Consider the following 25474-nt stretch of genomic DNA (forward strand, 5'->3'; position numbering starts at 1 on the left):
CAAACCACTGAGCTATCCCTCCTAAAATAGAATAAGAATATGGATTACTTCAGAATTACTTTTTTCTATTAATTCTTAAGTTTACTACAAGGAAAGGAAACCCCTTGAACAAAGCAAAAAACAGTCTTAAGTAGAGATGTACAGATAACATGGAAATTACTGAGAGAATCTCCAGAAGCGGGGTGACCTGCCAGAGAACTTAAGAGCAGATAGCTGGATAACTGCACTGCTTATTAACCTGAAACCTCCTAGGTGTGTTTGCGGCTGGGTGTTCTGGACTGGGCTTGAGTGGTTTTTGAGGGGAGAGCGGGAGGTACTGGGAGGATTAAGCGTTTTAAAATGTTTAACTCTAACACCCCCCCCCCCCCGACTTCAAATGAAGAAAGTAAAGCCTGATTCACCACCAAATGGTTCAGGTACCAAGAATACATTGCACTGTCTGCCAAAAACCAAGCTGCTAATTGAGGGTATCCCTGGGATTCTCCACAGGTGAAGAAATGCCAGAGGGTTATTGTTTTAAGGCCAGCTGCTGAAATGGGCAGCCATGTTCACTCTCGTGCCCGGTTCAGGCTGGGCAGAGACTGAAATACAAAGTATGAAAGGTCTGTTTGAGGAATCCCATTGCTCCAAGTCCATCCCAATAACCCGACCAAGCCAGTCACAATGCCGCCTGCAGCCTGTAGCTGGATTTGAAGGACACCAGTTCAGTGGGGTTGTTGCTATTTAGATTTTCACAGAGTATGTACATCAATAAAACCTTGCCCAGCCTCTCAAGAGCCCGTACCCCCACCCGGAGCTCTCGCCCCCTCATGCACCCCAACCCCATTTTGTGAGCACTCACCATACAGTTTCTTTACCCAGATGTGGCCCTTGGGCCAAAAAGTTTGCCCACCCCTGGTCTAATCTACTTTTGTTGCAGTTTTAATAGTGTAGAAATTTGTTAGCTGCTAAATGTGAAGTTGTTTTGTATGACGCTTTTTGTTGATGGGAACATTCTGTGCAAGTCTGAGAAAAGTAGTAAAAAAAATTTCTTTTTTGAGTGGTGGAGGAAAGGAGAGAAGGAACAAGGAAACAGAACAATTTCTGTGCTCAGAAATTTTGTATTTGCTCTGTGTGTGTCTGCAAATTCTGCCCAGCTTGCTGGAAAGGGGTTTTTGAAGGTACTTCCTCCATACACACAATACTTGCTGTGTATAGTACTAGGGCTTCAGATCTTGTTATAATTTGGAACGTGCTGGTCTTTATTTTGCTCTTTCTTCTTTTCACTATTATTTATTATTTATCTGTATTATCATAGTGCCTGGGAGCCCTGGTCCTGGCCTAGGACCCCATTATCCCAGGCAGTCCCTGCCCCAAAGAGTTTTCTATCAAAGTATATGACAAGAGACAACAGGTAGAGAAGACAGACTGGAGAGGTACAAGGAAACAATGAGACTGTATTAATCAGGATGATAGGCAGTAGTCTCACACCAGCAGCCTGACTGTCTAGTTTTTTGTAGGTATTTCAGTCTGTCATTGTTGAAGTCTTTTTAAATAAAATTATAGCCTGTCACTGTGGGGCCCTTCAATGCATAATCCTTGCATCTGAAAATCAGCTTTATATTAATCCTCAGAGAAATACCCTAAGGCTTGGTCTACACTGCAGGGTTAGGTCGAATTTAGCTGCTTTAGGTCGATTTAAAAATGACTGCGTCCACACAACCAATCCCGTTCCGTCAACCTAAAGGGCTCTTAAAGTCAACTTCTGTACTCCTCCTCGATGAGGGGAGTAGTGCTAAAATTGACCTTGCTGGGTTGAATTTGGGGTAGTGCGGACGCAGATTGACTGTATTGGCCTCTGGGAGCTATCCCAGATTGCTCCATTGTGACTGCTCTGGACAGCACTTTGAACTCCAATGCACTAGCTAGGTACACAGGAAAAGCCCCAGGAACTTTTGAATTTCATTTTCTGTTTGAGCGTGGCGAACTCAGCAGCACTCAGCAGCACAGGTGACCATACAGTCTCCCCAGAATCGCAAACGAGCTCCAGCATGGACCGAAAGGGAGACACTGGTATCTGATTGCTGTATGGGGAGAAGCATCTGTGCAGGCTGAACTCTGATCAGAAAGAAGAAATACTAATATATATGCCAAAATCGCACAGGGCATGATGGACAGAGGCTACAACAGGGACACACAGCAGTGCCATGTGAAAGTCAAGGAGCTCAAGCAAGCCTACCAAAAGACAAAGGAGGCAAACGGTTACACCGGGTCAGACCCCATACATGCCACTTCTATGATCAGCTGCATGGCATTCTAGGGGGGACATTAACACTATCCCACCACTGTCGTGGACACCCGCTGTGGGGGAGTCTCACACAACAGGGAAGAGGATTTCGGAGATGAGGAAGAGGAGAGGAGAATGCGCAGCAGGCAAGCGGTGAATCCGTTCTCCTTGGCAGCCAGGACGTTTTCATCACCCTGGAGCCAATACCCTCCCAAGGCGGGATCCCCGACCCTGAAGCCGGAGAAGGCACCTCTGGTGAGTGCACATTTGTAACTACAATACAGGGTTTAAAAGCAATTGTGTTTAATGTTTGATTTGCCCTGAAGAATTGGGATGCTCTCCTGGAGGCACTCTGAAAGCCTTTGCAGAAGGTTTCTGGGGACGGCTGCCTTATTTCATCCTCCACGGTAGGACACTTTACCACGCCAAGCCAGTAGCAAGTATTTTGAAATCATTGCAGCACAAAGCATGGCAGTGAATGGTCCTGGGTTTTGGTTGCATTCAAGCAACATTTGGTCTATATCTTTCTGTGTTAGCCTCAGTAGAGTGTTATCATTCACGGTCACCTGGTTGAAATAGGGGAATTTTTGTAAGGAAACAGTAAAAGGACCCCATTCATGCTGGGCTGTTTGCGCTTGGCTAAAACGGATCATCCCAGAGAATAGCCATGTGGCGGGGGGGAGGGGTGAAGGGATCGTCTTGGAGAATAGCCACACGGTGGGGTGGGGGTAGGTGTGTGCTGCACATCCACCCAAAAACTGCAGCCCTTCCTTTGAAATGTGAAACCCAACCCATTGCTTGCTCTAGGAAAGAAGGGCGCTGCAGTTTGAAAACATTCCCACAGGTTATGAAGGCTTAAGAAGCCAACCCCATGTTCCAAAAGGCCTATCATGGCTGACTGGAAACCAAATTCTTTTGCCCAGCTGTGTGTAATGTGTCACCATAACGGTAGGCGCTCAATATAAAAGCAAAATGCGACCTTGTACCTGAAGCACATGTGCTGTCTACTATGAAAGAGTCTCCCTTTTGGCCTCAGAAATATATCTGAAATTTTACTCTCCCGTTTTATCTCCCCCAGGTGCAAATGTTTCTACGCTCCCCCTATCATCTCCTTCCCAGAGGTTATTGCAGATTAGAAGGCAAAAAAAACGCTCTCGCGATGACATGTTGAGGCTAATTGGGGAGCAAACGAACATGATGAAGCGTCTATTGGAGCTGCAGAAAAGCCAACAAGAGCACAGACCCCTGCTGCATCCACTGTATAACCGCATGCATTCCTCCCCAAGTTTCATATCCGCCTCACCCAGATGCCCAAGAACACTGGGGGGAAGGCTCCGGGCACCCAGCCACTCCACTCCAGAGGATGGCCCAAGCAACAGAAGGCTGTCATTCAAACAGTTTGTTTATTGTAGCCACACTACAAATCAGTGTGGCCTTGTCCTTCCCTCCTCCCCCACTCCCCGGGCTACCTTGTCCGTTATGTCATTTTTTTTTAATTAATAAAGAATGCATCGTTTCAAAACAATAGTTACTTTATTTCAAAGGGGGAAGGGTGGTTCGCTTACAGGGAATTAAAATCAACAAAGGGGGTGGGTTTGCATCAAGGAGAAACACACACAACTAGTCCATGTCTAGTTGGCAGCCGGTGTCAAGTGGAGTGCCCCAGGGGTCGGTCCTGGGGCCGGTTTTGTTCAATATCTTCATAAATGATCTGGAGGATGGTGTGGATTGCACTCTCAGCAAATTTGCAGATGATACTAAACTGGGAGGAGTGGTAGATACGCTGGAGGGCAGGGATAGGATACAGAGGGACCTAGACAAATTGGAGGATTGGGCCAAAAGAAATCTGATGAGGTTCAATAAGGATAAGTGCAGGGTCCTGCACTTAGGACGGAAGAACCCAATGCATAGCTACAGACTAGTGACTGAATGGCTAGGCAGCAGTTCTGCGGAAAAGGACCTGGGGTGACAGTGGACGAGAAGCTGGATATGAGTCAGCAGTGTGCCCTTGTTGCCAAGAAGGCCAATGGCATTTTGGGATGTATAAGTCGGGGCATAGCGAGCAGATTGAGGGACATGATCGTCCCCCTCTATTCGACATTGGTGAGGCCTCATCTGGAGTACTGTGTCCAGTTTTGAGCCCCACACTACAAGAAGGATGTGGATAAATTGGAGAGAGACCAGCAAAGGGCAACAAAAATGATTAGGGGTCTGGAACACATGACTTCTGAGGAGAGGCTGAGGGAACTGGGATTGTTTAGTCTGCGGAAGAGAAGAATGAGGGGGGATTTGATAGCTGCTTTCAACTACCTGAGAGGTGATTCCAGAGAGGATGGTTCTAGACTATTTTCAGTGGTGGAAGAGGACAGAACAAGGAGTAATGGTCTCAAGTTGCAGTGGGGGAGGTTTAGGTTGGATATTAGGAAAAACTTTTTCACTAGGAGGGTGGTGAAACACTGGAATGCGTTGCCTAGGGAGGTGGTGGAATCTCCTTCCTTAGAAGTTTCTAAGGTCAGGCTTGACAAAGCCCTGGCTGGGATGATTTAATTGGGTATGGGTCCTGCTTTTGAGCAGGGGGTTGGACTAGATGACCTCTTGAGGTCCCTTCCAACCCTGATATTCTATGATTCTATGATTCTAACTGTCACACCGAAGCCTGGCCAGTTGTGAAACTGGTTCTCAAAGCCTCTCTGATGCTCAGCGCGCCTTGCTGTGCTCTTCTAATTGTCCTGGTGTCTGCCTGTTCAAAATTGGATGACAGGCTATTTGCCTCAACCTCCCACCCTGCCATCAACGTCTCCTTCTTACTCTCACAGATATTATGGAGCACACAGCAAGCAGCAATAACAGTGGGAATGTTGGTTTCGTTGAGGTCTGACCTAGTCAGCAAACAGTGCCAGCGAGCTTTTAAACATCCAAAGGCACATTCTACCACCATTCTGCACTTGCTCAGCCTATAGTTGAACTGCTCCTTACTACTGTCCAGGCTGCATGTGGAAGGCTTCATGAGCCATAGGAGCAAGGGGTAGGCTGGGTCCCCAAGGATAACTATTGGCATTTCAATATCCCCAATGGTAATTTTCTGGTCTGGGAAGTAAGTCCCTTCTTGCAGCTGTTCATACAGCCCGGAGTTCCTAAATATGTGAGTGTCATGCACCTTTCTTGGCCATCCCACGTTGATGTCTGAAACTGAAGATTTCTTGGACAGATGTCAGGATATGCTTCTACAGGCACAGGGTTCTGAAGATTCAGAGCAGGCTGCGCAGCAGGGACAGGAGGACGGTGAAGAAATTTGGCAACATGTGACCTCCAGAAGAAGAAGGGGAAACGTCCATGTACCAGCAACGCAGATACAGGTAAATAACCGTTTTCATGTTCTCTCCACAGGTACCATTGCGGGGAGTGGCCCAGATGATACGTCTGGGGGAAGGGAGCAGAAGGAGACTCCACCAGTTGAAAGGCATGAGATGCACTGTCTTATGGTTGGGGGTTCCACGACCACCACTCCCAAGAGAAGGAGGCGGGTGGTGGTGGTCGGGGACTCTCTCCTCAAGGGGACTGAGTCATCTATCTGCCGCCCTAACTGGGAAAACAGAAAAGTTTGCTGCTTGACAGGGGCTAAGATTCTTGATGTGACGGAGAGTATGCCGAGACTCATCAAGCCCTCGGACTGCTACCCCTTCCTGCTTTTCCACGTGGGCACCAATGATACTGCCAAGAATGACCTTGAGCGGATCACTGCAGACTTCGTGGCTCTGGGAAGGAGGATAAAGGAGTATGAGGCGCAAGTGGTGTTCTTGTCCATCCTCCCTGTGGAAGGAAAAGGCCAGGGTAGGGATCGTTGAATCGTGGAAGTCAATGAATGGCTACACAGGTGGTGTCAGAGAGAAGGCTTTGGATTCTTCGACCATGGGATGGTGTTCGAAGAAGGAGGAGTGCTAGGCAGAGACGGACTCCACTTAACGAACAGAGGGAAGAGCATCTTCGCGAGCAGGCTGGCTAACCTAGTGAGGAGGGCTTTAAACTAGGTTCACCGGGGGAAGAAGACCAAAGCCCTGAGGTAAGTGGGGAAGTGGGATACCGGGAGGAAGCACGAGCAGGAGCGTATGAGAGGGGAGGGCTCCTGCCTCATACTGAGAACGAGGGGCGATCAGCGGGTTATCTCAAGTGCCTATATACAAATCCACAAAGCCTGGGAAACAAGCAGGGAGAACTGGAGGTCCTGGCAAAGTCAGGGAATAATGATGTGATTGGAATAACAGAGACTTGGTGGGATAACTTGCATTACTGGAGTACTGTCATGGATGGGTATAAACTGTTCAGGAAGGACAGGCAGGGCAGAAAAGGTGGGGGAGTTGCACTGTATGTAAGGGAGCAGTATGACTGCTCAGAGCTCAAGTATGAAACTGCAGAAAAACCTGAGAGTCTCTGGATTAAGTTTAGAAGTGTGAGCAACAAGGGTGATGTCGTGGTGGGAGTCTGCTGTAGACCACCGGACCGGGGGATGAAGTGGACGAGGCTTTCTTCCGGCAACTCGCAGAAGCTACTAGATCGCAGGCCCTGGTTCTCATGGGCGACTTCAATCACCCTGATATCTACTGGGAGAGCAATACAGCGGTGCACAGACAATCCAGTAAGTTTTTGGAAAGCGTAGGGGACAATTTCCTGGGGCCAGTGCTGGAGGAACCAACTAGGGGCAGAGCTCTTCTTGACCTGCTGGTCACAAACGGGGAAGAATTAGTAGGGGAAGCAAAAGTGGATGGGAACCTGGGAGGCAGTGACCATGAGATGGTCGAGTTCAGGATCCTGACACAAGGAAGAAAGGAAAGCAGCAGAATACGGACCCTGGACTTCAGAAAAGCAGACTTTGACTCCCTCAGGGAACTGATGGGCAAGATCCCCTGGGAGAATAACATGAGGGAAAAAGAGTCCAGGAGAGCTGGCTGTATTTTAAAGAATCCTTATTGAGGTTATAGGGACAAACCATCCCGATGTGTAGAAAGAATAGTAAATACGGCAGGTGACCAGCTTGGCTTAACAGTGAAATCCTTGCTGATCTTAAACACCAAAAAAAAAGGCTTACAAGAAGTGGAAGATTGGACAAATGACCAGGGCAGAGTATAAAAATATTGCTTGGGGATGTAGGAGTGAAATCAGGAAGGCTAAATCACACCTGGAGTTGCAGCTAGCGAGGGATGTTAAGAGTAAGAAGAAGGGTTTCTTCAGGTATGTTGACAACAAGAAGAAAGCCAAGAAAAGTGTGGGCCCCTTACTGAATGAGGAAGCCAACCTAGTGACAGAGGATGTGGAAAAAGCTAATGTACTCAATGCTTTTTTTGCCTCTGTCTTCACAAACAAGGTCAGCTCCCAGACTACTGCACTGGGCAGCACAGCATGGGGAGGAGGTGACCAGCCCTCTGTGAAGGAAGAAGTGGTTCGGGACTATTTAGAAAAACTGGACGTGCACAAGTCCATGAGGCTGGATGCGTTGCATCCGAGAGTGCTAAAGGAATTGGCGGATGTGATTGCAGAGCCATTGGCCATTATCTTTGAAAACTCATTGCTATCGGGGGAAGTCCCGGACGACTGGAAAAAGGCTACTGTAGTGCCCATCTTTAATAAAGGGAAGGAGGAGGATCCTGGCAACTACAGGCCAGTCAGCCTCATCTCAGTCCGTGGAAAAATCATGGAGCATGTCCTCAAGGACTCAATTCTGAAGCACTTAGAGGAGAGGAAAGTGATCAGGAAGAGTCAGCATGGATTCACCAAGGGCAAGTCATGCCTGACTAATCTAATTGCCTTCTATGATGAGATAACGGGTTCTGTGGATGAAGGAAAAGCAGTGGACGTGTTATTCCTCGACTTTAGCAAAGCTTTTGACACGATCTCCCACAGTATTCTTGTCAGCAAGTTAAAGTAGTATGGGCTGGATGGATGCACTACAAGGTGGGTAGAAAGTTGGCTAGATTGTCGAGCTCAATGGGTAGTGATCAATGGCTCTATGTCTAGTTGGCAGCCGGTATCAAGTGGAGTGCCCCAAGGGTCGGTCCTTGGGGCGGTTTTGTTCAATATGTTCATTAATGATCTGAAGGATGGTGTGGATTGCACCCTCAGCAAGTTTGTGGATGACACTAAATTGGGAGGAGTGTTAGATACGCTGGAGGGTAGGGATAGGATACAGAGAGACCTAGACAAATGGGAGGATTGGGCCAAAAGAAATCTGATGAGGTTCAACAAGGACAAGTGCCGAGTCCTGCACTTAGGACGGAAGAATCCAATGCACTGCTACAGACTAGTGACCAAATGGCTAGGCAGCAGTTCTGCAGAGAAGGACCTAGGGGTGACAGTGGATGAGAAGCTGGATATGAGTCAACATTGTGCCCTTGTTGCCAAGAAGGCCAATGGCATTTTGGGCTGTATAAGTAGGGGCATAGCCAGCAGATCGAGAGACATGATCGTTCCCCTCTATTCGACACTGGTGAGTCCTCATATGGAGTACTGTGTCCAGTTTTGAGCCCCACACTACAAGAAGGATGTGGAGAAATTGGAGAGATCCAGCAAAGGGCAACAAAAATGATTAGGGGACTGGAACACATGACTTCTGAGGAGAGGCTGAGGGAACTGGGGTTGTTTAGTCTGCAGAAGAGAAGAATGAGAGGGGATTTGATAGCTGCTTTTAACTACCTGAAAGGTGGATCCAAAGAGGATAGATCTAGACTATTCTCAGTGATAGCAGATGACAGGAGAAGGAGTAATGGTCTCAAGTTGCAGTGTGGGAGATTTAGGTTGGATATTAGGAAAATCTTTTTCACTAGGAGGGTGGTGAAACACTGGAATGCGTTACCTAGGGAGGTGGTGGAATCCCCTTCCTTTGAAGTTTTTAAGGTCAGGCTTGACAAAGCCCTGGCTGGGATGATTTTAGTTGGGATTGGTCCTGCTCTGGGCAGGGGGTTGGACTGGATGGCCTCCAGAGGTCCCTTCCAACTATAAAAAGAAAAGGAGTACTTGTGGTACCTTGGAGACTAACCAATTTATTTGAGCATAAGCTTTCGTGAGCTACAGCTCACTTCATTGGATGCATACTGTGGAAACTGCAGAAGACATTATATATACAGAGACCATGAAACAATACCTTCTCTGAAACCTTCCAACTATGTTATTCTATGATTCTATGTCGGTGAAACGTCCCTTGTGATCCACCAGTGCTTGCAGCATCATTGAGAAGTACCCCTTGCAGTTCACATTCTGGTTGGCAAGGTGGTCTGGTGCTAAGATAGGGATATTCGTTCTTTCGCCCCACCACAGTTAAGGAACCCCATTGCAGCAAAGCTGTCCGGTATGACCTGCACATTTCCCAGAGTCCCTACCCTTGATAGGAGCAACTCAGGGGTTGCGTTGGCTACTTGGATCACAGCAGCCCCCACAGTAGACTTGCCCGCTCCAAATTGATTCCCGACTGACTGGTAGCAGTCAGGCATTGCAAGCTTCCACAGGGCTATTGCCACTCGCCTCTCAACTGTCAGGGCAGCTCTCAGCTTGGTATTCCTCCTCTTCAGGGTTAGGGAAAGCAACTCACAGAGTTCCAGGAAAGTGGCCTTATGCATGTGAAAGTTTCGCAGCCACTGTGAATCGTCCCATACCCGCAACACTGTGCGGTCCCACCAGTCTGTGTTTGTTTGCCTGGCCCAGAATTGACGTTCCACTGGATCAACCAGCCCCACTGCCGCCATGATGTCTCAATTGCCACAGGCCATGCTTTCAGGAACATCTGTGTCCATGTTCTCCTCAAAATCCTCTTCATGCTGGCGTCTCTTAGCCCAGTTCTGCATATACTCCAGAATAATGTGTGAGGTGTTTACAATGCTCACAACAGCAGCGGTAACAGTGAGCTGAGTGGGCTCCATGCTTGCCGTGGTATGGCGCCTGCATGGGGTAACCCAGGAAAAAAGGCGCAAAACGATTGTCTGCCGTTGCTTTCACAGGGGGGAGGGGCAACTGATGACATGTACCCGAAATCATCTGTGACAATGTTTTTGCCCCACCGGGCATTGGGAGCTTAACCCAGAATTCCAATGAGCAGCAGAGACTGCGGGAACTGTAGCTACCCAGAGTGCACCGCTCTGTAAGTCAATGCTAGCGACCGTAGTGAGGAGGCACTCCGCTGACTTAATGCGCTTAGTGGGGACATACGCAATCGACTTTATAAAATTGATTTCTAAAAATTGATTTCTATAAAATCGACCTAATTTCGTAGTGTAGACATACCCTAAAATAAAAGGGCCTTACTGCCTGAGCTCAAGGAAGCAACAGGGTCAGGAGGTTTTGTTCTATCCTTGAGCCTCTCATGGACTCACTCTGTGGCTGTGGGTGGGCAAGCCACTTCATCTCTCTGTGCTGCTGTTTTCTCAGCTGTATAATTCTGACCTGCCTTGCAGAGGGACGTGTGGGAGTCCGTGAATGGTTGTCTGCCATCAGTCATTGGACAAAATAACATAACTCTTGCAGCCCTTCCATTTCTAGTGGAGGAGAGTCCTTTCCCAGAAGTGTGCCTCCATTTTGGATTATTGCAACATCCAAACCCGGAAAGTCTGTTTTTTGAGTTAATGCTTTTTTTAAAAGTTAAAATAAAGCTAAATATAAAGCTACTAGAACTTTTTCCAGAAGAGAAAGGTGAGCCTGTGAGGGGACATACAGGGACTGGTGCACTTTTCCAGACTCCAGTTGAACCCTTATGAAGATTCTGAAAGTTTGGTTAATTAGTTTTAATTTTCTGTTGGGTTCTAGCTCTTTTGGGCTCCAACTGGGACTGGAGCTTCCAAAATGTCATGCAAGACTTATTGTGGGGGTACGTATGTCCTGACTGGGGGTATGAAATGCCATAGATCTCATGACAGAGCCCTGGATGAACAGCCATATGTTTTGGGTGCTTTTCCAGCCTTCAAAATTATGTCCACTAGTAGTTTTATAATTGTAATAATAATGTTTACTTAAAAGCTCCTTCATGTAGCTTTGTAAATTTACATGGTATTTTACAAACACATACATGCACATTCTCTGCCCTGGAAAATTTGCAATATTAGCAAGATAAGGCAAATAAAAGGGGAATAAGCAATGACTTCCCTATATGGCAAGCTGGAGTGTAAAGCTACAGCGCACTAGCTTGTCATAAGAATGGCCATGGTGGGTCAGACCAAAGGTCTGTCATCTGCTACCACTGAGAACAGTCTAGATCCATCCTCTTTGGAACCTCCTTTCAGGTAGTTGAAAGCAGCTATCAGATCCCCCCCCCATTCTTCTCTTCTGCAGACTAAACAATCCCAGTTCCCTCAGCCTCTCTTCATAAATCATGTGCTCCAGCCCCCTAATCATTTTTGTTGCCCTCCGTTGGACTCTTTCCAATTTTCCAGATCCTTCTTGTAGTGTGGGGTCCAAAACTGGACACACTACTCCAGATGAGGCCTCACCAGTGTTGAATAGAGGGGAATGAACACGTCTCTCGATCTGCTGGCAATGCCCCTACGTATACATCCCAAAATGCCATTGGCCGCCTCGGCAAGAAGGGCACACTGTTGACGCTCATCCAGCTTCTCATCCACTGTAATCCCTAGGTCCTTTTCTGTAGAACTGCTGCCTGGCTATTCGGTCCCCAGTCTGTAGCAGTCCATGGGATTCTTCCGTCCTAAGTGCAGGACTCTGCACTTGTCCTTGTTGAACCACATCAGATTTCTTTTGACCCAATCCTCTAATTTGTCGAGGTGCTTCTTTATCCTATCCCTACCCTCCAGCGTATCTAACACTCCTCCCAGTTTAGTGTCATCTGCAAACTTGCTGAGGGTGCAATCCACACCATCCTCCAGATCATTATTGAACAAAATTGGCCCTAGGACCGACCCTTGGGGCACTCCGCTTGATACCGACTGCCAACTAGACATGGAACCATTGATCACTACCCATTGAGCCCAACGATCTAGCCAGCTTTCTGTCCATCTTATAATCCATTCATCCATTGGTATTCTTTCTGCAATTCATGATGGTTTGTTTCTGCGCCCTCAATAAGGCTTCTTTAAAATACAGCCGGCTCTCCTTGCTCCATCATAGAATGTCAGGATTGGAAGGTCATCTCATCCAACCCCCTGCTCAAAGCTGGACCAATCTTCAGTTTTGCCCCCGATCCCTAAATGGCCCCCTCAAGGATTGAACTCTCAACCCTGGGTTTAGCAGGCCAATCTCAAGCCACAGTGCTATCCCTCCCCCGAGTTATCCTCCCTCATATTTGCTTCCCAGAGGATCCTGCCCATCAGTTCCCTGAGGGAGTCTAAGGCTGCTTTTCTGAAGTCCAGGGTCTGTATTTTGCTGCTCTCCTTTCTTCCTTTTGTGAGGATCCTGAACTCAACCATCTCATGGTCACTGCTGTCTAGGTTGCCACCCACTTCTACTTCCTCTACCAATTCTTCCCTGTTTGTAAGCAGCAGGTCAAGAGGAGCACGGCCCCTAGTCGCTTGCTCCAGCACTTGTACAAGAAAGTTGTTCCAATGCTCTCCAAAAACTTCCTGGATTGTCTGTGCATTGCCGTATTACTCTCCCAGCAGATGTCAGGGTGATTGAAGTCCCTCATTAGTACCAGGGCTTGTGATCTGGAAACCTCAGTTAGTTGTCTGAAGAAAGCCTCGTGTACCTCATCCTTCTGATTCGGTGGTCTATAGCAGACGCCCACCATGACATCACCCTTGTTGCTCTCACCTCTAAACTTAACCCAAAGACTCTCAACAGGCTTTTCTCCTGTTTCAAACTGGAGCTCTGAGCAATCATAGTGCTCTCTTACATACAGTGCAACTCCTCCACCTTTCCTCCTGTACCTGTCCTTCCTGAACAGTTTATACCCATCCATAACAGTTCTCTAGTCATGTGAACTGCCCCACCAAGTTTCTGTTATTCCAATCATGTCATAGTTCCTCGATTGTGCCAGGACTTCCAATTCTTCCTGCTTGTTTCCCAGGCTTCTTGCATTCGTATACATGCACATAACATAGCTAGCCGATTGCCCTACTTTCTCAGTATGAATCAGGAGGCTTCCCGTCTTGTACTTTCTTCACACGAGTCATGATTTTATAACCCTCTATCATACCCCCCCTTAGTTGTCTCTTTTCCAAGCTGAAAAGTGCGAGTCTTATTAATCTCTCCTCATATGGCAGCTGTTCCATACCCCTAGTAATTTTTTTTTGCCATTTTCTGAACCTTTTCCAATTCCAATATCTTTTTTGAGATGGGGCGACCACATCTGCACACAGTATTCAAAATGTGGGCATACCATAGATTTATATAGCAGCAGTATGACATTTTCTGTCTCATTATCTATCCCTTTCTTAATGATAAGAAATGATCATCCTGGCTGGGATGATTTAACTGGGAATTGGTCCTGCTTCGAGCAGGGGGTTGGACTTTTATTCTATGATTCCCAACATTCTGTTCACTTTTTTGACTGCTGCTGCACATTGAGTGGATGTTTTCAGAGAACTATCCACAATGACTCCAAGATCTTTCTTGAGTGGTAACAGCTAATTTAGACCTCATCATTTTATATGTGTAGTTGGGATTATGTTTTCCAATGTGCATTACTTTGCATTTATCAATATTGAATTTCATCTGCCATTTTGTTGACTAGTCACCCTGTGCACCAAATAGCCATATAGGAAAGCCTGGAGTTAGTTTTTGTAGAGACTAAGTTTGAGATGGCACAGAGCCATCCAAGACAGGACAAAAAGTGAGAATTTGGGGCTAAAAGGGTTCTTGTATCCTGCATATAAGGGTAGCGGTTGGAAGAGTGGGAGCAGCTGAAGTCTCAGAATGCTGAGTAACACCAGTAGATAAGGAAAGAAGAGAGTTTGATGAAGCATTAAACATGATGTGGAATGAATGAGATCTCCCAATTCTCCGTTCACCTACTAACCAAAGTCCCAGAAACCAGGAGAGAACAGAAAAAGAGAAATGTGATCAGCAGACAGATCAAAAGATTAGGGGATAGAGAGGTGACCCTTGGATTTAGCTTGGTGGTCCCTTGTGCTCTTGATTAGGATGGCTGTGGTGGGGTGGAGAGGGTGGAAGCCAGACTGGAGAGGGTAATCCCAGCAGAAAGAATAGAAAGGATACTCCAGGATTTTGAAGATGGAAGAGAAGAGAGCATTACCACTCCAAATGGGAGAAACGAAAAATCCCACCACTCCACTTAATGAAAAGTTTATTGAAATCCATTTCAGAAATGTTTTATCGCATTCCAGGTCCACTTGGGAGGCCTCAACTACTTGTGTTTTGCTGTCACATTTGTAACCACAACAAATACTTCCCGTCAACAGTGCTTCAGGGAACCTGCAATTACTCTGCAGGTGACAGAACAATATGGAGAGAAACTCTTATCCCCAACTAGAACAAACAGTTCCCATTTGTTTAAAAAAAAAAAAAAAAAGAGGAGGGGGGGAATGAGGTGCTCACTGCTGAATCTGTCCTGAAAGGCAGTCCCTAAAGAGTTCCCTGTATGTAATTATAATAAACTGATTGAAGTTACAGTTTAAACAGTGTTCTCAGTGCTGTTGATTACATTACAATGTGCTTGAGAGAACTGACAAGTCTGAGAACATTTTCCTCTGTTCTTCCTTTGAAGCAGCTTTTAGTACGTTCTGGCCAGTTACACAGTACAGCCTGCTTTTGAGGTTTTCGAAAACCAAGCTCCTCTCATCATGCTGATTAGTGTTTAAAAAGGAAAATTGGACCCAGGATAAATGGAAGGCTGGAAATGTCACAGTTATTCTTCTCTTAAGTGCCCTGCTGGATTTAGTGTCCTCTGCTCCTTTTTGTATTGTAATCTTTAGAGTATGATTTTCTCAGAGGTCCTTAAACTCTGTTCTGAAAGAACACGTCTACACAGTATTTTTTAAAAAAAAAAGACACGTGCTAGTGAGTCTCGGAGCCAAGGTCAACTGACTTTGGTTTGCAGGCCTGACGCTGTGGGGTTAAAAATACTGTATAGATGTTCAGGCTTGGGCTGGAACCTGGGCTCTGATTCCCGGTGGGGAGGGAGAGTCTCTAGGCACGTCTACACTGCAATTAGACACCCACGGCTAGCCCATGCCAGCTCACTGGGCTCGGGCTAAGGGGCTGCTTAATTGCGGAGTAGATATTCAGGCTTGGCTGCAGCCTGAGCTCTGAGACCCTCCCACCTTGAAGGGTCCTAGAGCCCAGGCTCCAGCAACGCGTGAGCGTCTACACTGTCATTTTCAGAGTGAGCCCAACCAGCTCAGTTGAAGTTCAGAATCGAACATCTGAAGGCGATCTGTAACCCAATCCTTGGTCTTTTGAATTACTACTATGTAACGTTTTATAAAGTTAATTATAAATCTTTATTGAAGAGAATTATTTTTATCCAGCAACTAATTTCCCCACCCATTTGCTTTAGGATCTGGTGGAAAATACAGTTGGTAAACAGTACAGGGACCTGTATCTTTAAAAAGCGAAGAGTGTAATTTTACTTTTTTCTAAAACAGTTTGCGTGGGAGTAGATGAAAAGCAGAATAATCTCGTTAGGTAGGAGCAGACTTTTAGAGGCTGGCTTTAAAGTGATGTATAAAAGGAAGGAACACTGAGCCCTTTTTGATTTATGTAAAAAGCCCTAAAAGGCTATGTGTGGTGTCCTTGAAATTCTTTTTAAGAAGCCATGCAATTCCAGGGCACAGACTGAGTAGATATTCAGAATTATAGACTGCACTCAAAACTGTCCATAGCCTTTTTACTTATTATAATATCATTCAGTACAACACCAGAGGTACAAACTGACTGGTCAACCACACACCTCATTTGGAACCGGAAGTACACAGTCAGGCAGGGGAAACACACACACACACACAAAAAGCAAATACTGTACAGAACAGTACTGTGTTAAACGTAAACTACCAGGAAAAAAAAAAGGGTGGGAGGAGTTAAAACAAAACAAAAGAACAACCCTAAAGTTTGGTCAGAGGTACAAACATTTCAGAGTTGTGAACAACGTCCATTCCCGAGGTGTCCGTAACTCTGAGGTTCTGCTGTACAACATCAGTATAATCCAGAGATACAGTTCATTTGATCTTGCTGTCCAAGTCCTGTGCTTTTCTTCGTCCAGGCTTCCTCTGTACTGATTTTACTAAGAATCCGTCAACTTTCTTTTCTAGAGAGGTGATAGCAGTGCAGAAAGTAACTTGTCTAGTGTTTTTATTCATCATTCCTTGGGCAGAAAGTTCCTCTGAGTCAGTGTCAGTGGGTGCACCTGACTGCATAGTGCTGTGGGAGGCCCTGGGTTGATTACCACTGACAGTATTACTTGTATGGAGCATGGATGGCATCTCCACATTCAGTGTCCTGCAGATTTTATGTAGTTGCTTTGTATTGCACAATGGAAGAAAATGTAAGCCCTTATGATGATTGAGTAAGCAAGAACTCCAGTTTGTTCTTGCATCAGCTTCCTGCTCAGGCTCCATCCCATAAAAGATTCTCCCCATTCCTCCATTTTTTTTCTGCTAGTTTTTTTTTAATCTTGGAAATAGCTAAATCAGGTCTTCATTTTCCTGGATTTTTAGGAGGACTCTACAGAGGACTGACATGCGCTTTCTCAGCACTCAGGGAAGTGGGGGAGCAGGGGCACTGAATCTTTTGCAATGAAAGCTTTTCTCCCAAGGGTTTAGCAAGAGTTTGAGTTGAACAGACATTAAGAAGAAAAACCCAAACAAAAAACAATCTAAAAATCTGTAGCCGCATTTCCTGTCTTGTGATGTCATTCTGCTGGTTCTCCAGTCCTCTAGCAAAAACAGGGAGGTCTAGACCTGATGTTTCTCATGTGAAAAACTGGGGTTTTTAAAAATAATGTTTCACACCTTCCTTTTATTGAAGATAAAAAGCATAAAAGGGAACAATCCTACAATTAAAAATATAAGCCTAGCTTCAGAATTTCTCCCCTCCTTTAAGATCTGCAGGCAGGTCTCTGTCTTCCCTATCTATTACACCTTGGTTCCAGAAGGGTAAACGTTCTCCACACATCTTGAAGGTCTTTTGGTCACTATTGCTTTCCCATCCACTGCCCCTGTAGCTCTTAGGATCTAGCCACATCTGGAAGAGTGGAAGTAGCAGATTAGTCTGTTTCTGCAGACTGTGCGAATCCATAGATTGCCATGGCAGCAAATATGCTAAGTGGAGGTTGTGACCTTAAGCTCCCTGAATTCACACCCTAGACTTTATTGTAGTAATATTTGCGCAAAATATGCCTTGTGAGGTATCATTTAAAAACTAACAACACACTGTTTGTTAAAATTCTTGTGTAATGTATGTATGAATAGTGTATTGAGTTATGAACACAAGCTGAAATTATGACTAAAATGTATTTGCAAGACAAGTCTGAGGAGGGGTAAACCTGTTTTTCAAAGACATAGGACAAGCAGATGCCTCTAGCCAGGTGTCATCAAAGTTGATTGGCCATCACCGTTAAGTGGCCATTCTTTTGCAAAGAAGGGGGCAGGAAGAGATTGATTTGCATTTTAGCAAACAACAAAATGGAACCTCTTTCACCCTCTTTTCCCTTGGTCCAAGGCTCCTTTTTCACAGCTGGAATGAACTTTATCCCAGGGTAACCCTCAGGAAAATACATTTCATCTCTCTCTTTCTCCTAAGAAAAGGAACCAACCCTTTGATTCTTGGGGGGAGATTCTAATCTGGGAATTTAGTTAGCTATATTGGAATTGTGGTAAGGTTTTACCTTGAACCAAGTCTAGCTTGTTAAGTTTTAGCTACTAGGAAACGTTTTATCTTTATTTTTCTTACAACTATTTTTGACTTTAATGCCTTATACCTGTACTCACTTGAAACCTATTTCTTTGTAGTTAAAGAAACTTGTTTTATTTTTAATCTAAACAAATTCAGTGTTGTTTAAACCAAACTGTTTGCTACTTTAACTGGAGTTACCAAACCTTTGAACATTGACCCTTTACAGACCTTTAATATCTAAACTTCCCAGGAGAGAGCTGGATGGTGCAGAACACACACTTCTTGGGAAAACTGAGGACTTGGAGTGTATTGGTTGGTGTCACCCTGCAGGGTGTCACCCTGTAATTAAGACTGGAAGCCAGAGTGGGCTGGAGTGTTGCTGACAGGTTGCTGGGGTCAGAGTTGTTGGACCAGGGCTGCAACTACATACAGACACTCGGAGTGACCTGCGTTCTGGCAGGCTGTTTGTGAGTGGCCCAAGTTGGGAGCTACAATAGCAAAGCATTGTGCGGCACGCAGGTTTGCAGTGCAGGTGGTAACAAAATCTCTCACTGATCAGGAATGCACCCCAGAATGTTACAGAGGGCAGCATAGATTAATAGACCTGCCAAAAGGCCTTTTCTCAACCTCTTTGGAGAGCTGGAGTATCAATTTGACCTTAATTCTGAAACCTGGCTTTCTCCGTAGCATTACAGAATCAGTAAACCCAGCAGATTCATCTACTTGATGGTGAACTACACTGTGGGGATTTCTCATTTCTCCTACCCCCTTCCTAGGCAAATGAAGTTGACCCTGTGAATGCTGTTGGCCATGCTGACCTCTTACATCCCCGACTGGCCAATCCATGGAGTATAGGAGCACATCTTTCTCTTGTGGCCAGAGAATTAGGATGGTGTGTGTCAAAGGAAAAAGTGGTGTAATGTCATTAGGACGAATTGAGGCAGGTGGACAGTGGTACAAGAGGGAACAAATAGTATACTCATTTCTCTAATGCTTTTTTAATAGGGTCACCCTGCTCCATATAAAACAGTTTCAGCCCGAGCAGGAACACCATCCACTATATTGCGACTTCCAGCCAGTGTTTTTCAGGATGTTTTCCAGAAGTACCCTGAAACTCTTGTCAGAATGGTACAGGTAAGACTGATACGTAGTTTGTTTTTATTAAATGTAGTATCCATCTTTCCTTTAAAAGTGTTTTCCCTATCCAGTCAGCTAGTCCATCCTTCTGCTGGTGCAGAATTGTTCTCCCTAGCATATTCTCAGGGTTTTGTCCAATATTTAAGTGTCCCAAGTGAGGGGGCTGCCACCACATATCTAAGGAGATTATCGCACCTTCTGATTGATCTTTACATTAGGCGGAGATGAGGGAAATATAAATGTGTCTCGTCTTAATTTAATCACATTATACCCTCCCTTGGACCAACGTACCGAAGTTTCCTTCCCCCTTGAGACCAGATTCTGCCTTCAGAAATATGGAGCTCCTGTTACTGTCCATGGGGGCTGCCTCTGCCCATCAAAGAGCAGAATTTGGCCCTAGATATTTACTGATCAGACATCTGCAAACTCTGAACTGCTGTAGCAGTGGGTACTTGAAATAAGTTCTAATCTTTGCTCTTGAATAATGCTAACCTTGAATAACCTCGAATAATGCTACCACTTAACTAATCTGTGTAATTGTGACACCTTTATTGGACTCTTAAGAATGATATGAGTAACTTTCCCCTGGAAAGAATGCCTTGAAATATGTGCTGGGCAAAGAACGGCAGAGGCAAATCTAATGGCAATTCGACATTGGTGAGGCCTCATCTGGACTGCTGCGTCCAGTTTTGGGCCCCACACTACAAGAAGGATATGGAAAAATTGGAAAGCGTCCAGCGGAGGGCAACAAAAATGATTAGGGGACTGGAACACATGAGCTATGAGGAGAGGCTGAGGGAACCGGGATTGTTTAGTCTGCGGAAGAGAAGAATGAGGGGGGATTTGATAGCTGCTTTCAACTACCTGAAAGGGGGTTCCAAAGAGGATGGCTCTAGACTGTTCTCGGTGGTAGTAGATGACAGAACAAGGAGTAATGGTCTCAAGTTGCAGTGTGGGAGGTTTAGGTTGGATATTAGGAAAAACGTTTTCACTAGGAGGGTGGTGAAGCACTGGAATGGGTTACCTAGGGAGGTGGTGGAATCTCCTTCCTTTGAGGTTTTTAAGGTCAGGCTTGAGAAAGCCCTGGGTGGGATGATTTAGTTGGGGATTGGTCCTGCTTTGAGCAGGGAGTTGGACTAGATGACCTCCTGAAGTCCCTTCCTACCCTGATAGTCTATGAAGATAGCTTATTGGTGCCCCTCTGTAAGTTTCCAGTGTCTCTAGTTCAAGACATAGCCTCTTTCCTTGGGACTGGTCATAAGTCATTCCCTCGCCAACCCCCAATACTCTGTCCTTTTTAAAAAATGGGGGCTTAGAATCTGAGCATCTGGGTGCTCAGCACTTCTGAAAATCAGTTTGCTTTTTTCATTGGTATAGACATAGATCAGCCTCTTGGTGTAATAAGCAACCTTATCCATATGCCAGACAAGATGCTGGGAGATAGGGAGAGGTGGGGAAGGAAAGAGGAGTCTAATTAAAGAGGAGAGTGACAAAGGGGAGATGCCAAATGAGAACTGGTTGCGTGTAGATTTTGGATCATATGCTCTTACGAAGGGTGTTTGACATCAAGATGTCATAATCAATATTATAAATATCATCATTACTTGTTGATTGTCAACAGTGTATAGGCCCTTTATAGTTCTTGCAAGAGCCTCCAAAATTTGGACTCCAGCCCCAACTTGCCCCTTGAGATTGTATTTTTATTAAAACAAAACAAAAACACCCCCTCCCCCCAAAACCAACCCAAGGCTCTGTCGCCCAGGGATTAGAGCACTGTTTTCTTAAATTAGGATGTTGAGTTCCAATCTTTCCAGGATCTTGGGAAAGTTGTCTTCCATGGAAATACTCTCCTTCTTTACTGTTGGAGGAAAAATGCCCACTTCCTCGTAACAAGGAAAAGCAGACTTCAGGCACCAGCCCTCTCTTCTTTTTGAGCCATTTGATGTTTATTGTTATCCTCTGTGTATAACGACCCCCAGACGGTGTCTGTGGTTTCAGGTGCATATTTTTGTTGGGGAGGTTTGTTTTTTAGTGTCTGTCTTGGGTGTTGCACCTAGAGCTCAGGGGAAGCCAAGCAGGGAAAACTGAAATAAATGCATATATTTCAATTATTAAATGTTCTCAATGATTTCAGTAACCTTACCAGCGAGGCTGGTGTCTTGTGCGTGGAGCTGAAGTTTGGGTGTCAGCAGTCCTTTGGGTGGTGTCTCTGGCTCAGCTACCTATTGTGTTTCTTGGTGAGAGACCCAAGCTTTCATAGAATCATAGAATATCAGGGTTGAAAGGGACCTCAGGAGGTCATATAGTCCAACCCCCTGCTCAAAGCAGGACCAATCCCCAATTAAATCATCCCAGCCAGGGCTTTGTCAAGCCTGACCTTAAAAACTTCTAAGGAAGGAGATTCCACCACCTCCCTAGGTAACCCATTCCAGAACAGAATGTTTAGCATAAGTAGTTAGCACAAATTGTAAGGGACTATTCAAGGTAGAGTGGTCTGTTAACACTTCTGCAGTCATAGGACAAAAAGAGTGGGTTAGTGGGTGTTGGTGTATTTGGTATTCACCTGCTCCCTGTGTTTGATCTTCTGCTCCTAGATCATCATGGTGAGGCTTCAGAGAGTGACATTCTTGGCTTTGCACAACTATCTTGGCCTGACCACTGAGCTCTTCAATTCCGTAAGTATAGAATGAAAGCAATATACTCTTGTATCGGGGGTAGCCATGTTAGTCTGTATCCACAAAAACAACAAGGAGTCCGGGGGCACCTTAAAGAGTATTTGGGCATAAGCTTTCATGGGTAAAAAACTCACAACTCTTATCACACTGTATGTATTTGGCTCGTCACACTGTATGTATCTGATTCTGACCCTGGCTGTTGGAGTGTGTCTTCTACTCCAGGTTTCAGAGGAACAGCCTTGTTAGTCTGTATTTGCAAAAAGAAAAGGAGTACTTGTGGCACCTTAGAGACTAACCAATTTATTTGAGCATGAGCTTTCGTGAGCTACAGCTTCATCTACTCCAGTAGCTCGCAAGCATAATCTCCATATAAAGCTAACATTAGTTTGTTTGCAAGAATATTAATACTATCGTGCTTGAGAGTGAAGCTCTCAAGATATAAAATCTGCTCAGTGCTGAAACCTCCTGAATAACATTTCATTTGGGCATTTTTATTATGGAGGTTGTCATGGCTGCCAGGCTAGCTGCTCCTCTGTCCCCTTTCTGGTCCCTCTGAGTGTACCCCCTCAGGTGTAGGGTCTTGTGCCTTTACCTATTGTCATGCTCTTCTCCACTGCTCCCAAAACTGTAAGCCAATGTGCAGGGCCCTAACAAATTCACTGTCCATTTTGGTCAATTTCACGGTCATAGGATTTTAAAAATAATAAATTTCATGATTTCAGATATTTCAATCTGAAATTTCACAGTGTTGTAACTGGTGGGGGGAACTGGTGGGGGGAACTGGTGGGGGGAACTGGTGGGGGGAACTGAACCAAAGGGGGATTGTGGGGGGGTCACAAGGTTATTGTAGGGGGTTGTGGTATTGTCTCCCTTACTTCTGCGCTGCCTTCAGAGCTGGGCGCCTGGCCAGCAGCTGCCACTCTCTGGCCAACTTTCTGTTCTGAAAGCAGCACAGAAGTAAGGGTGGCAAAACAGCGATCCCCCTACAATAACCTTGCAACATTCCCCCTCCACAGCCCTGTTTTGATTCGTGACTCCCAGCTTGAGAAACGGTGGTCTCCCCTGAGAAAACTGTATAGTACAGGGAAAAAGTATACCAGATTTTACAGGGAAGACCAGATTTCATCATCCGTGACGGGTTTTTCATGGCTGTGAATTTGATAGGGCCCTACCAATGTGTTACCCCCCTGCCTCAGGGAGAAAGAGCTTTGCTGGACCTTCAGCTGAGTGTCAGCTCCCTGCTGCACCACTGTCTGCATCCCCAGCAAATTCCTCAAGACTCTGTCTGTCTTAACCTGGTCTTGCAGGTAACATTCAGCGAGACCCAGTTCCCCAGACATGCCTCTCTGCAGTGTCCAGTCCCTCTCACTGGACACTCGCAGGAATTATGAAGCCTGCTGTCTCCAAAGTAACAGTGCACACACACACACCACCTTGTTGACTCACTGTGGGCACACTCTAACTTAATACACAGCACTGAGGTCATTTATAGTAAAACTAAGCATACGTTTATTAATAAAGAACAGAGATTTAAGTGATACTAAGCAAGAGAAAAAGACAGATATGGTTACAAACAAAATAAAAGGAAAAATGTGAACTGTTAAGCTTTTAGACATCAGAAAGCACAATCTGGTCTCAGGCAGTTTCTCACCTACAATCAGCTCTCCGCGACTTCAGCTCACATGGTTGAAGGATTCATCTCGTATGGATTCCAAGAGCACAGGCCTCTTTTGTTCAATTTAAGTTATGATTAGCAAAGAGGTTCTCTCCCCTTCTTTTTATAGTCCAGTAAACCTTTGAGGTGTATTCTTCTGAAGGGTATCCCCAGATAAAGTTTTTTTCCTCAACTACTTGTGCCCCAAGAAGCTGACACCATCCTGTCTTCCTTGCCCTCCTCTTAGTTCGCTTTTCCTGTGGACTCAGATGCAAATGAACTTGCACTGTCTCTGGTATCACCTTGCACAATTTACAGAGGAGAAACAGGCAAAACAACATTCCCTTGTCTAGGATAAACTTGTTTATCAGCTGCTTCCACAGCATATTTTAAGAACAGCTTACCGCCGTACATACATAACTCTTTATACGCAACCTGTGCATACATCACACAATGATATCCATGACCAGTGTGTCATCAGTTTTTGTATGATACCTTGCAAGATGCTGTCTGGCTAAATATTCTGACAACAGCATGTTGCGTTTGCCTTTTGCTAGCTGGCACAAAGTGGCTCTTAGGATCACACCTGTAATGGGGGGTGTATCAGGGTTCCCTCCCCACTCTGATCTCTGGGGTACAGATGTGGGGACCTACATGAAAGACCCCCTAAGCTTATTTCTACCAGCTTAGGTTAAAAACTTCCCCTAGGCACAAATTCCTTTCCTTGTCCTTGGACGGTATTGCTGCCACCACCAAGTGATTTAAACAAACATTCAGGGAAAGACCACTTGGAGCCCTATTCCCCCCCCCCCCCCAAAATATCCCCCCAAGCCCCTTTCCTGGGGAGGCTTGAGAATAATATACCAACCAAATAGGTTAACAAGGTGAGTACAGACCAGACTCTTAGGTATTTAGGACACTAAAAACCAATCAGGTTCTTAAAAGAAGAACTTTATTATAAAGAAAAAAAGTAAAAGAAGCACCTCTGTAAAATCAGGATGGAAGGTAATTTTATAGGGTAATGAAAAGATTTAAAACACAGAAGATCCCCCTCTAGGCTCAATTTCAAAGTTACAAAAAGCAGGAATAAAGCATAGGGAAAATTCACATGCTAAAACAAAAGATAATCTAATGCATTTCCTTGCTATTACTTCCAATTTCTGTAATTTTAGATGTATCATTTCAGTAGGAGTTGGATTACCTGCTTTGTCTCTCTCTTTGTCTCCAGAGGGAACACGCAGAGAGCACTAACAAAACCTCCTCCTCTCTTCCCCCCCCCACTCAATTTGAAAGTATCTTCTTTCCCCATTGGTCCTTCTAGTCAGGTGCCAACTATGTTAATTGAACTGATTCACTTACGTGTAACGCGTTATTCTGTACCTCTGGCCAAGAGGGATTTTATATTACTGCATACGTAAAGGTTGTTTCCCTTCCCTTTGTATTTATAACACCCCCCTCAAATCACAGATGGTGCTGGACAGCCTATTCCACATTGGCTCTGATTTCTTCCTGGAGCTCTAGGAGAAAACAGAGTTAATAAGACATATGCACCTTTAGATATCATTAGTTTTTATATAATCAGTAGTATATTTCCCACGTTTTATAGGCGATTTTAACCAGTTGATTCTGGGAAACTTTCACGGGAGAGTGCATCAGCCACTTTGTTAGAAGCTCCTGAAATGTGTTGTATTTCAAAATCAAAATCTTGGAGAGCTAAACTCCACCGAAGAAGTTTTTTGTTATTTTCGTTGATGGTATGAAGTCACTTCAGCGCAACATGGTCTGTTTGCAGGTGGAAACACCATCCCCAAACACATGGGCGTAGTTTTTCCAGAGCATACACAATGGTGTAACATTCCTCCTTTTTTGAGAGATGTCCCTGTGGGTGCTCCACTTCAGGTCCAGGTGCGTTCCAGCGCCTTCGATTGGAGATTTCTCCAGCAGCACCCCTACAGGGTGTGC

The 25474-nt window shown here is 45.3% G+C and overlaps 1 protein-coding gene across 12 annotated transcripts in view; it reads left to right on the forward strand.

Moving 5' to 3' along the window:
• The window catches only part of PNPLA7 (patatin like domain 7, lysophospholipase), a 439100-nt gene that overhangs the window by 71534 nt on the left and 342092 nt on the right, over positions 1 to 25474 (forward strand). For all 12 annotated transcript variants that reach the window (XR_012155226.1, XR_012155225.1, XM_073314045.1 and 9 more), the window contains 2 exons: positions 19052 to 19180; positions 21778 to 21858. Coding sequence is in view for 10 of the 12 variants with exons in the window: in XM_073314045.1 (XP_073170146.1) it covers positions 19052 to 19180; positions 21778 to 21858 (210 nt within the window). In the remaining 2 variants the exon portion in view is untranslated. The remainder of the gene's footprint in view (positions 1 to 19051; positions 19181 to 21777; positions 21859 to 25474) is intronic.

The sequence above is a fragment of the Lepidochelys kempii genome, chromosome 16 (assembly GCF_965140265.1).
Source record: "Lepidochelys kempii isolate rLepKem1 chromosome 16, rLepKem1.hap2, whole genome shotgun sequence".
Taxonomy (NCBI): Eukaryota; Metazoa; Chordata; order Testudines; family Cheloniidae; genus Lepidochelys; species Lepidochelys kempii.